The sequence below is a fragment of the Bacillus rossius genome, chromosome 1 (genome assembly GCF_032445375.1).
Source record: "Bacillus rossius redtenbacheri isolate Brsri chromosome 1, Brsri_v3, whole genome shotgun sequence".
NCBI lineage: Eukaryota > Metazoa > Arthropoda > Insecta > Phasmatodea > Bacillidae > Bacillus > Bacillus rossius.
This window is the reverse complement of record NC_086330.1, coordinates 32677009-32691144: the sequence shown is the minus strand read 5'-3', so window position 1 is coordinate 32691144 and position 14136 is coordinate 32677009. Positions and strand designations below refer to the sequence as shown.

Sequence of the window (14136 nt, the reverse complement as noted above, 5' to 3'; positions counted from 1 at the left end):
TTGCCGCCGTGACGTCACAAATCCAAGATGGTGGACACCGGCACCGGCACCACGCGCCGGCGCCAGATCTAGTTCCGGCTATTATATACTACTCATACTATCGGTAGCTGTAACTTCTTCGGTCCAGTCTGACGTAGCGTCTACTACTTCTTTGGTAGACATAACCTCTATGGCAGCGACGTCCACGACCGTGAGATTCCGGTGGTAGCTGCACTGACATCACCAAATACAGTTTCGTCAGCAGAAGGGCCTCTGATGAATGCAGTGTTGTCCGCTGAGGAAACATCTTTGTACACAGTACCCGCATCATCTACAAACACCTTTATGATATCATCGTCCACACTTGGGTTCTGTTACGTCTACTGCGATACAAGGGGCGGATACAGAATGAAGGTCAGGGGAGGGTCAAAGTAAAATTTACAAATCTGTTTTAGCACATTAAGAATTGAAATATTAAGTACGATTTATTTGTGGCTAAAAGACGACATATTGTCTATAGCACTGCAGTAAAATATTACTTTAGTAAGTTTGGAATACTATGATTAGTATTTAGGAGAAAATATGAAAATTGTTCAGGGTGAGGCCATTCCGCTAAGCGACCCCCCCCCCCCCCCCCACACACACACACACACACACACACACACAAGATCCGCCAATGCTTCCATAAGAATTTTGTACATTGTGGCAATCGCAAGCGCCATGAAACGTATTGTTTGAACAGTCCGGCTTCAACGCTGTATAATTGTGACATATGTGGTGATCAAGTGTCACGAAAAGATGCTCTCGAATGACATGGCAAGACATGCAAAGGACTGATTTCAAAATCATGTGAAACTAAAGAAATTGATGTTGATGATGTGAATTTTTTTTTGTAATAGAGAAGAATTTATGTAATAAAAATAAATTGTAAAAATGTGTTTTATTTTGTTGTAATCTCGCGTGGAATTGAACCTGTGACTTTAAATGTATAAGAAGAAATGTATTAGGTATTATATACATAGAGCAGTGATCGAACCAAGGATCGCACTCGACCGAGTCAATCAATATTATAACAGGCAATTGTTTAATGGTGTTTAAAATTCGCTCTTCCAAATTTTTTGATCATTTTTTAAAGAATTTCAAGATGGCGGACAATTTTACCAACAAGATGGTGGACGCTGACAGTCTGGTGATTGATACTAGTAGCTCTAGCGGGTAAAAAAAAATAAGCCAATATGGTGTTAGTGCACTCTAGCGGACGAAAAAGAGAATGCAATATGGCTGATCAAATATGGCTGCCATGGCTTACCATTGGTTGAGAGTAATAAATAACTTGGTAGTAGACAGTTCGTTTAGTGTTCATTTTTACAAGTACGCTCGCCGGAAATAGAACCGAACACTCTGAAATCCATGACCTGAGCACATTTTCTCACAAAAACCAAGGACTCCAGATTCGATGGCGTAAGTATAATTATTTATTTAAATATTGTTTATTTTTTTAAAAATCTTTTTAAGAGTATATTTTTCATTTAAGGTTAAAATGTAACTGAAGTGGCAAATTCCACACAAGGTGTCATCTTTCAGTCGTGATGAAGGTCAAAGGTCAAGATTTGGGCCCAGCCACTCAAATTTCAAATTTTTTAAGGACACTTAACCCGCTTTTAGGACTTTTCAAGCCTTCAACATTTTTAGGGATTACATCAGAACAATTTCCCTCAACACTAGAATCATCCCCTCAAAACAGGGAAATTATATGTTGTTTTGAAGACTTTTGAAGACATTTTGACGCCAAAATCTAATATGGCGGCCGGTCATGGACCCTTACCCCGCAAACCTCTCTGGACCCTGCGCCAAAACCTACTAAGCTTCAACAGGTACTCGTGTAAATTATCAACATACACTTGCAATGTTAGTTAACATGTTTTAGTAGTTTTAACTGTTAAATATGAAAGAAAAAAGTTATGAGAAACAAAAGTCAGCAGCCAGAATTTTTTTTTAATTTTAATTTTTTATTATGTCCAACAATGCTGAAGTATTATTTAATACAATTTTTTGGACGTACGCCATTTCAGTTTTATACTGTTTCATTGGAAAAATTCATAAAAGCAAAATAATAAATGGAAAAAAATAACCCACATAAAACAAGCCAAAAGCAGCTAATGTCAAACACATAAACTCAACGATGAACCTAAACCGGTATTATGGACAAAAAATCGACGAAAGCACAGACGAAGACATTCAAACTTAAAATATCAGACAGCACAATAATACCGTGGAAGAAATTTAGTCATGAAAAAATAACACCACAGACAAAACAGTTTCAACAGACAAGACGACAAACCTGGAAAACGCAACAAATATATGAACACAACTATACAAATAAAAAGGTGTTATGGACAACAGGACGACAGTACCAACGAACCCGATAGGTTTCCTATGACAAAACAGTTACAGCAACTGTTGAAAACAGTTGATTTAGGCTTTTTCTATGTGGGTTTATATTTTAATTTTTAATTCTTATTTTGCCTTCTTGAATTTTTCCCATGACAAAGAGTACTAAATTGCAACGGCGTATGTCCAAAAAAATTGTATTAAATCAAAAATCCCCATTGCTCAAATCATTTAAAGAACGAACAAGGAATTAGGTTCCGTTCAAAGGAATTACAAATAATCAACCAATCCAAATCAAGTTTAGTAATCATCTGACGCTAAACCTCGATGTCTTCTCGAGTTAAAAAAATAATAAAATAAAATTATTTTTACATGAACGATTCTACGAGACATGTACACAAGCACTGCCAAATAGCTCCGTCGTGAGCCTAATGACTAGAAGGCATGCGTCGAGCAAACTGGAACTGTTGCATAGCTCGAAGCATAAAACTGTTGCTGTAACGTTCAAACTCGTCCTAACGTGCGTAAACAAAAATAATTCAGCTTTAGCAGCCATCGATTACAAACAATTATTTTTCATAATAAGTTAGGTCGAGGAAATATTAAGAGGGTAGCATTCTAAATTTTTACGCTTCCATAAATGCGTGTTTATCAATAAAATAATTTTATTTAACTTTTTTTAAAACTTACATTACCAATTTGTATTTTAATCCTCGCAAGGACATAAGAGCATGGTATCGTATGGTAGACACTAATGAACTGCACGTTTTAATGTGGCCATTGGTGTTAAACTCTTTATTTTAATGATATTAATAAATCAATAAAAAAATTTGGTTTTATAAATTAACATTTAAGTTTCCCCCAAAATCGTTTGAAAATATTTATTAAAGTGATAAAGCCCTTTATAGACTGATCATGTCACTGAATTCAAATAACCGGCTCAAATATAAAATTATATATGCAAATTAATTGCTGTCAATCTGAGTGAATACCAGATGAGTTTTTTTTTCCTTCAACAGTTGATCTCAAGTGTTCACATAAGCCTTAAATGGACTGAGGCCTTAAAGTGGTCCGAACGCTTTGGCTGACCGTATAAAAGTTTTTGCACCACCGAACCAATACCAGAGATTTTTAAAATCCGCTGTACTCTTGGAGGTTCAGTCGACTTAAAAAAACTTCAAGTTTTCAAAACTGTTCCTTAACTTCCATTGCTAAATAAATTTTGTATAGGTAATTTCAAATTAACTTATAAGAATTTATATTCAGTTATACCTTTGAATATATATACTGTATAGAAGTCGCGAGTGGAAAGGATTTACTCTACGTTTTTCAGAAGCGTATGAGGAGCAGCTTGGGAACTTCACCGCTGCAGTGCGCTGCCGTAACGCCCTGTATCGTCTTAGTTGTTATTTACACGTTAGAGGGCAGCTCTGTCGCCCGCTGTCATTCCCCGCACCCCCCACCTATCATTCACTGCAGCTCAAGTTCGTTCAACAGGAGGGGGAAGGGATGTTTGAAGAGTTCGACACTTGTCCGCTAGGGACCACTACAAGTCGATGCCCTAGAGATGGTGGCGATTGCGGCGGTGAATTAACCAACTACCTCAAAACCGTATTAGAAATTTTAACCTGGGCTGGCGACTTCTATACAGTATATATATTCAAAGGTTATACGGTGGCGGGACGGAGGTCCCCGGGCTGTCAAAGGACCAAGAAGCCCTCTCCCGGGGTTGCCGGTCGCAGACGGAGGGACAACAAATAGAACGCGGGCAGAGACGAAGGGGAGAAGGCGGCAGCCACGCCAGACAGCGCCCTCTCGCATTCCAGGACTCCAGCGGCGTGTTCTATTTGTCCCCCGCCGACCCGCCGCCGCGCGCGCGCGCCAAGTCACGTGACATCCGCGCGCCACCCTCGTCTCGCGCAGTGTTCCTTCCGGCCCAGAGGGGAAGGCCCCGGTTTTAAGGCCCTGGCACACTGTCAAATTTTCGTCTCTCCAACTAAGTTTGACAATACGACTGGAAGGGTAATTCTGGAAGAAGAATGGCTTCCGTTTTTCTCAACCAAATGAAGTTGGACAGATAACCTCAAATATGTTTTAAATGTCACACTATCAAAGTTTATTTTTGGACTGAGCTATTTCAATTATTTTTTTTTTAATTTTAATCTTATTTTGAAATTAAAATAATGCACCACATTGGATGAAAATTTTGAACTATTTACGATTTTTGTACATTTATATAATTTTTCAAACCTCCATAAATTCAAATCATTAGAACTTGTGGTGACATAAAAATAATATACCGTGATTTTTCAAAAGCAATTTTAACATTTCCGTTTTACATATAAAATCATTTCACATACAACATTCATACTCACAATATTTTAATTATTTCACATTTATAAACTCTTTATGTTCAATATGTTCTTCGCAATTTTAAGGATGTCTTGTAATTGAAACGGAAGCAATTTCAGTTTTCACTGGGCACGATTCTGACAGACTGATTCCATCAAACATTCAACATATTTTAGAACCCGTACTATATGCAAAATATTTGATGGAAACTCAAGTCATCCAACTTGTCAAACAAACTACACTAGTGACTTTTTTTATGATGTCACCACCCTCCAACAATATCGTTCACCCAACAAATTGGAAGCTGTTGGAAGCCAAGTTTGACAGCGGGACAGGACCTTTAATAAATGGCTTAACGAATTGTGTTTTAAAAATAATATAACAAAGGTTTCTTAAGTTAAACTTCTTTAGATCCAGTAGGGTAAATTGAGACGAATACGTCAAAAGAGTGTAACGAAATTATAAAGCTCAGATGGCAATGAAAAATGCAACGATAAGGAGTTGGGAACTCAATTACAGAGAGGGGTGCATGATATCATGTTTGTATTATAGCACATATGTATATTTGCACACTGCCATACTTGCTCACTTTCATATTTGCCCTCTTTCATATACTCTATCTGTGAAGTTTCACTTCTAGTGCGCATGGCAGCATTACACCCATGTCATTTTTACTGTACATACAAATCACTTGGGTGAAGTTAAAACAAGAATGTTGATATTAAGTTAAAAGCATAAAACAATTGTGGATCAACTGAACCATTAGTCTGGCAGCAACTGACATGGACCTTCATTCCCAGTATTCTGTGGAAATGACTTGAGTATGTGAGAAATATAAATACTGTATAGGCTATACTGTCTATTCAACAATTGTTTATAAATTATTGTTAGGTTTACACGTAAATTAAAATGATGGGGTTGGCTCATCTGCTGTTGTTCGTTATAAGCTCAAAGAAACCACTTGTGCAAGCCTGACTTCACACATCATGTAAGTTAGAGCAAAGCTGCCATTATAATTTTACAAAATTCCATTCCAGTTAATTCTTTAAACTCAAAGCTAAGTAGAATTGAGCATCATGTCACAGTTGATTCCTGAACTAAACAAATGGTTGAGTTGGCAGGGAGAAGGAACCACTAAACTGCCATAAGATGTAGGACTGTAGCAGACTGCAACGTAGTTGAAGTCACTCTTTACCTCACCTCACCTCACATTACATTACATTACATCACCCAAAATATTTGCACAAATGGTACACACCTAATGATGGTTAATAAGTATGAAAAGAATTTTCATAGTTAAACACAATCACTTAAAAATAAATTAGTCTTTTAAAACCATTATTAGGTACAACGAAAACACTTCACTTCAACCAGTGTTTTGGGAGTCTATCCAACAGGGCAGAGACCATTAGTTGGACAAAAACGACTTCACGCAGAATCCATGTAGTAATGCATGCTCTATCACACTTCAGGTTCACAACTAACTAGCATGCAGTATAAAAAAAAACTAAGACTGGCTTGAACAGGTGACCCTTGAGGCAAAGGAGTCTTTCTCCATTTGATCAACCTGCATAATTTCCCCTTAAATTTTACTTTCCGGCTCTCCGCAGGTGGCCCCAAGTAACTTATATTCTGAAGCATTTTTACACATCATAATTCATGGTCAACTGGGATATATATTGTGGCTTGAAATTCACACTTCTACTGACATACTTTCCTAAAATCAATGGAGGTACATTTCGACGTCATGTGATTCGACGTCACGAGATTCTTTAAAGGACTTTTAGTAAACCACACACACATGCTTCCTCTGCAGTGTTCAGAAATAAAAATTTTAATAGTTTTAAACCAAAATAATGTGAATCACCCAAAAATTGCAAATTCACTAAGCGCCAGTCTTAAATTATCTTGACATTTTTTTTTTATAAATCATACAATCATGTCTATGATTAGATATTGAATAACATTTACTGTTGTGTTAAGGTGAATGTCTGTGTGTGCATGTGTGTGTGTGCACATGCATGCATACACCCACATTTACATATGCATGTATGCACGCAAACACACATACTTGTGCACATCCGATTGTCTACTGGATGCAATAAACCATGCCCAGTTCTATCTTGATTGTTATGTACTTCTATTAATGAAAATTATAGACTAAAAGATCTTAAGAGACCTGGATTGTCTTAAATAGATAACATCATTTACTATGAATTTCATCTATCCTTTATCTAGGACTCAGTTTTATTTTATGCAGGGAGCCTCCACACCCTATCCACTGGTGCTTACTGGTATGCATGGCAAGCATAGTGTTTATAATCTCAGTGGCCGACTCAACTAATTCGAAAGGGGTGAATGATTACTTAAATGGTTGTGGGTGGTATTAAATACCTTCCAGTTAAATGTGAATTATAAAATTTTTACAAATAATAGCACTAAAAATTGTAAACAGAAATACATTTTTATAAATCAAATTGAACAAATTTCAAGTACATTATTTTTGCTATCCGTCAATTTTTTATAAGTTCTACCGTTCTGTGGGGACAACTGCCCCATTGCCCCTCGCATGGAACCACCACCATATTGGTTTATCATTCCTTTCTTTTGAGCTAAGGATAATATGTTTAAGGCTGCCATGAGTTCTGTAGTGACAGCGGTAAGAATTTTCGGCTTATAAAAATTTACTAGTTGTGGAGTAGGTACCTTAATTTTTCTTACTTGACTTCCTTTAATATATTTTTAACAGAGTATGAAAGTGGATTAAGTGCCTTACCAGTTGGTGATGGATGGACTTGATTACCCACAGAAGCATGGATGTTTCATAACTTGCTTAGGGACTGGCATTGAATATGCATGGGTATTATGGAAACAGTCTACATAGCATTAAAGTCCGAGACATAAAAAATTCAATAAAAATTTAATAAGTAATATTTTTGTATATCTATAAAAATATTCTTTTTACATTACTTAAATTTTTAGTTAGTCTTTTCCTTGATATATGCAACAAATTTGATACATAGTATGTTTTTGAAATGAAGTTACTGTTATTTACAAATTTTACTGAATTATATTGTAATATGTAGTACATGTCTGAACAAATAATGCCAACATTCTGTGGTGTTCTACTATTAGGTTGATTAAACCTTGAAAATTGTTAAATGTAGTACTTTTATTTCGACTCTGCTGTGAAGTCTCTCTTCAAGAAGGAGAATGACCCACATGTTAGTTGAAAGCAATTACGCAAGAATGAAAGTAGGTGTATAGTGTAGGATCACTGAAATGGACACATCCTCTAGTTCCATCAAGTAGTCGCCTCCTACGTGACTCCAGTAACTACAGCACAATCAGTCTGTGTAACTCATGTGACATATAGGCTACCTAAGTAATCCAAATTTGATCAACCAATTTTTATCAATTACTTATTAGAAACTAGAAACGTACGTCATTTTAATTCAATATTCAAAATTCTTAAGGCAATTTTGCCAATAAGCTTAGTCCAAGCTTCTGAAATTTTGAATAAAATACAGGTTGTATGTAAAAAGGAACTATAAAAATAAAAAGTACCAATAAAGTGTATTTGAATATACTTAATTACTGACTTTCTCGAAAATGGCTCAAATAACAATTTTTTAAATGCAACAGTACAAATATTATACCTACCAAAAAGTTATGTCTATCATGAAATATGGAAGTGCAACATATTAATGTGAAGGTGTACCACCTGGACAAAAAGTAACAAATTAAACACAGCTATACAAACTGAACACACCTTCACCTCAATGTCCATACTGTTACATTATAAATATAGAGAGGAGATTAATTTAACCTTCTTACTATGGTATCAAAATAAACATTAAACTCATAGCATAAAAACAGTCACTATGTAACTTATGTATGAATAAATAGTAAGTAAAATTTTTGGTTGTAAATTTACACATTTGTGTACACATGCCTAAACTTTGAGCCAAAACATAAAAAAGAATGTCAACTATAACATCTGAAATAACATCACTAAAGCAAAGCCTTTTTTATGGTATTTTTTCATAATATATTACCAGAAATTAAAATTTATTCTATGCCTCCATTTTATGAATATATATATATTTTTAGTTTATATTTTAAGAATTTTAATTATGTTTATACATATAGGCATATACATATTAAAAAATTCAGGGAATTAAAAAAAATATATAAATATTAATAATTATCTCAAGAAAACAAATAAATAATAAGCAATGAGTATGCTTAAATATAAAACTATTATTCATTGCCATCCAATGGAATAAAGTTTCCTTCTAAAAAAAACCATTAGAATACACTAGGCACCCTCCCCCAACCATGCAATGTTGTAAAAAAAAATTATAAATAACTTAAAGAGTTTCATTCCAGAAATATTTGTTTGCAGGCTAAGTGAACTACATACATGCTTATCAAGATCAATATAGTCTGAATATACCAAAACAAGTAGCATTACCAGAAGTTAAAGGCATCAATATCTCTTTCCCATAAATTTTTTTTTTGATGACATGTGTGTGAATGCTTTTTACATGAAAATTATGCTGGAAATCATGGAAGGAAAAGCAATTGCTATAGAAAGTGTACTGTTACCAACTTTTTTTAAAAATTAAATTTTGATTTGGCATTTTAGTTACATTGCCTTGTAAGGGAAATAACTATTAAGCTGCTGGTGGGAAAATATATTTTTTTCATTGTATTGTCTAGTCTCTAGTTGACATGTACAGTAGTACCTATACATTTAAATAAATGGTGGTTCTTAGTTTGTGCCTTTATCTCTATATTTATTGTGTGATTTAGGTATGAGAGCATGAGAGAAAGAGAAATGATAGATTATGCTAGTTACATGTTCTACTGCATTACGAAGTACTAGAAGCACATAATTGTGAATTTCTGTGTAATGCAGATTAGAAGGTACCAAGTAGTTATTCTCAGCTCTTGTATGTTATCATTGTAGCATATTGTAAGATGATCATACTTACAAACAGTGAAACAAGCAGTTAAATTAAATTAAAACTGGTCATTGTATTATATGTCATATGTATTGGTGTTTTCTTTGCAGGGTCTGTACTTTTTGCAACTTCTGCACCCAAAGAGGGAAAAATTCATGGATGCAGAAAGTTCAGAGGGCTGATAAAAATTAAATTTCTTATGTTAAAATTAGGAAAACAGCTGTAATTTATAAGCTTTCCTTTGATTTGTAAAGACAAAACAACTATTAAAAAAATGTTTTATATATATATATATATATATATTTTAAATTATGTCAATATAGATACCTAGGGCTTAACTAAAATTTACGTGAAAATGAAACATTATCCTTTCACTTTATTTTGATATTTTAAATTGCTGTACAACAGAAATCCTTTTACCTTCATATTATAACCATAACTTAATCATCTGACACAATTTTTTTACACATAAATTAAGTCAAAATGCTGCATTACAAAACCCAGAATAAAAAAATTTGTAATTCCCACTCATATTTCACATCATCTCCAAGTGAGTGTGAAAGGTGTAGAATCCAAGTGCACTAGTACTCATTAGCAGAAATTATTGGTTGCAATAACTTTTGGTAGGTAGGTACCAAGGACACCCAGTTAATGTTTGGTTGCAAAGGTTGCAAACATATTTTCCAATAAACTTTATAATAGTAAATCAATACAATAATATAAAAAGTAACATTATTAGCTTGGTTACTATGGCAAAAAATAACTTTAGGCCTTAGTTGTTTCTACGGTAAATTTGGTTATATTTGGCTTACGGTACAGAGACAATCAATATTAGCATTTCACTAATACAACACCGCATTAAACATAACAGTTTAAATTCATGTAATTCAATTTGATTAGCTACAATTGTTCATTGTGATAAGCATTTACACAAGCTCTGTATTAGTATTAAGCAGAGTTAACGCTAGGTATAACTCTTGCTAAATACTTGAGATATTGCTAAAACTGCAATACTTTTTCGGAAAATCAGAAGCTCTGAATGCCCTACTACACATTATCATCTGAGAACTTAATTAAATAAAACTGTGTGTGTTTCCTGGATTGTGCCAAATATTGATTTATTATGTTTGCACCATGGATGCCGATCTAGCTGGTGGGGAGCTTCTCTCCCCTGCCGAATTAGGTACACGTAACTTTTCTAGCATTACACAACCTACCAGCGCACACACAGGCCCGTGTGCCAAACTTATCCAACAAGACACGCGCCCCGCCTGTTGATCCAAGTGATTTTACAAAAGTGTGGGGTGCACCTGATTTACAATGCACTAAGCGAGTTATAGAAACTTCGGTTTCTGGTCTCGCACACACTAACTGCCCCGGATGGCAATATGATGGATCGGCGGCGGCACCATGGATTTACACTAAAAATATCATGGCACACTTTCTGTAGGAGACAAAACATATTTCTGCATTTAATTTCAACATTCCTGCGTTATTGTAGTTTAATCAGTAAATACTATGTGTTTCCTTAACATCATACACTACGAACTACAGCAGCATTGATTTCTTAAAGTCTAAAATAATTATAGCAACCAAAAAGAATGTGATGTGTAATAAATTAAGTTGTGTATGAGCTGAGGTTATAGGCTAAAATCTTTTTTTCAGCTTTTGGCAAATCTGCGAGTGTACTTGCTATTTGAAACATACCTTACAAGAAACCTTTTCTCTATTCGGCGATTTCAAACATGGCTTTACTATGAATGCATTTTATTTTAAATTACATATGACAATATAGTAAACGTCATTTCAATACAGCACTTGCATAAGACAATATTAATCCAACACAACACTTGTCAACCATATTCCTTGCATTTCTAACCTATGAATGCTAGGTAAACAAACAGTAAACAAACACTGTCCGAGTGAAGTGTCCACTTTATTAGATAGCAGTTTTCCAAAAACAGTATAATTATTCTTAATTAATATACATTTCCATCAAACAGGTACTAAACGAATAGACTGATACGAAACATTGATATCGTAATATACTACCCCAATTAAAACAACCGTGCATATTGGAGATAACTTTATACTCACCCAGATCATCCATTTCTGATAAACGGTTCACTCCTACCGACAGTCAAACGCACAAATCTCTACTTAACACTCACGCACTTAGAAATAAACGTGTTTCAGAGAATCACTTACATGCAAATTAATAACCGTATCAATATTTACATTGGAAAACGCCATTAAAAATGGCGTTTTAGAAAAATACCACTGCTACCACAACAAACTAAAACTAATAAATTTTTCCAACCTACCAACATTTACCTAAATGGGTTTTAAAACATTTCTAAATACGTATGTCATGTGAAATTTAAGTGTCGTAAAACATACAGAAAAAATTGCAATAAACCTCATCACTTCATTAAAGGACTTAACATACATGTATTTATTATGTGGATGGATTGGATGGCATATGTACTACTATAAAACAGTAAAGATGATCCAAAAGCTAAGTTCAGGCAGAAAGTAAGAGTACGAAGCTATGTTCAAAAATTAATATTTTTCTTATAAAATAAGTAATTGTGGCTCACATCATTTGCAGGGGCCGCTGTGGTTTAGTTTCAATATCACTTGCCTACAAGCAAGGTAAATTTTCTGACATATTTTGTCGAGCCAGTGGGTTTACTCGGGGTACTTCAATTTCTCCCACCCATTCATTACATCAATGTTCCATTCTCATCAGTGAACTCTATTTCAATGAAATGTTAAGCTCATTAATTAAAACTTTTCATTATTATTTAAGTTGCAATTAGGAGGGCGGGAGTTTTCTAGCTCCTCATGAACTCATCCCTCTCATTTGGATTGTAACAACCCAGATTACGGCCTTCCCCATGCCATCTAGCAATAATAATGTGTTATAAATTTTTCGTCATATTTCAAATTATATTTAAAGTTTTTTTCCTTTTTCAAAGTAATTGTGAAAATAATTCTCCGGGTTTATTGTTTTTATTTTTATAAATTCATAAGTTTATTTTTCTCGTAATTTTTTGCTGGCTTCTTTGTGTGGGAAGGCATGCTGACGTGATTTTGCTTCATTTTTTTCCACGACCAAGGCTTTGTTTCACACGCTTGGCGTGAGAGTCACGGTCACGGGAGTGCGAGAAAGATACAAAATCGCTGCGTCGTGGGAACAGAAGCAAGCGTTTCGTGGAAGATTTTGTTGCCATGCGCCGTGATTGGCTGAAAATTACGTCAGCGAACCCAGGACACTGCGCCTGTAAATTCAGTCATTGTCCGAGCACCAGGCCGAGCAGTCGTTCGGGCGGCGGGCCGAGCAGGCCGTGGCAGGGCGATGGCTCCGGGTTTTATCTTCTTTTTAATGTACATTTAATTTTTATTTGTTCTGTTGTGTTAAATATTTTGTGATTTTTAAATGAATAATTAAAACCAGGTAATACATCGAACATTGTGTATAAATTCCTTCTTTCTTCATGACATGCAACCTGTATGTTCCACTCATCACCAAATTTGAGCTAGCCAGAGATGGTGAGTGGTGGTGACAGGATATATAGGTACCTACAATAAATATATAATGTATATTGTTACGATTTACAGGGTTCGTAAAGGATAGCCCAATTAATATATTTTACTACCACACAGTTTTATTGATGGCCACTACTTATGCCACTTACAAATAATCTAAAATAGCAAATAATCAATTGAACTTAAAGAAATGTCTCTTCCCCAGTCACTTGTTTTCACGCATCGCACACCTCGCTGGGCCGCACCTCTGGCGCAACTCTTGTCACAGCACCCCTCGTGGATCTCCGTCCGGGACTCCGTCGCCGCCGACGCACTTGCCTTCGCCGAGGATCCGCCCGACGCCTTGCTCGGAACTTCGCTCGGGACTCCGCCGCGCTCGCGACACTATCGCCTGGAACTGAACTCTACGTCCTGGAACCTTCGTCCAAGGGCTTCGCCACTCTGCCGCACCCGCGGCACTATCGTCCCGGAAACTCCGCCACGGGAAAGCTCCCGCCTGAACTCTGAACTGACTCTCTCATGGCCGCCGTCCTCGTTTTATCTATCAGCCGCAATTTCAGGAACTCGTGTACGCGGCCGGGGCCAGTCGCGTCATTATACGCCGACCGGACGGCAGAAATCTCTCGAAACACGTGTCGGCGGCTCGCGTAACTCCGCAGCTGTTCGGTGTCAGTTACATGTCAAAGGCAGGGCGCCGCGCGGGGAGTGGTGAGAAAGAGGGGGGGGGGGGGGAAGTGAGAATCCTTGTAATTTTCCAGGCGCGCGCGGCGCATATCATGTTGCGGCAGCCGCCAGCCAGCTCTGCACCTGCACATGTCGCGGCCTTGCTCACGTTCGTAACAATATTCATTATTCTCATATAAGGGCATATGCCAACCCTCATCAGTTTTTG

The 14136-nt window shown here is 36.1% G+C and overlaps 1 protein-coding gene across 1 annotated transcript in view; it reads right to left on the bottom strand.

The window, feature by feature from the left end:
- LOC134534093 (paxillin-like) overlaps positions 1-11938 on the bottom strand; it is a 243802-nt gene extending 231864 nt beyond the window's left edge. The window contains exon 1 of the mRNA XM_063372176.1: positions 11790-11938. Within this exon, the coding sequence (XP_063228246.1) occupies positions 11790-11802 (13 nt within the window). The 5' untranslated portion in view covers positions 11803-11938. The remainder of the gene's footprint in view (positions 1-11789) is intronic.
- Positions 11939-14136: the final 2198 nt, after the last annotated feature.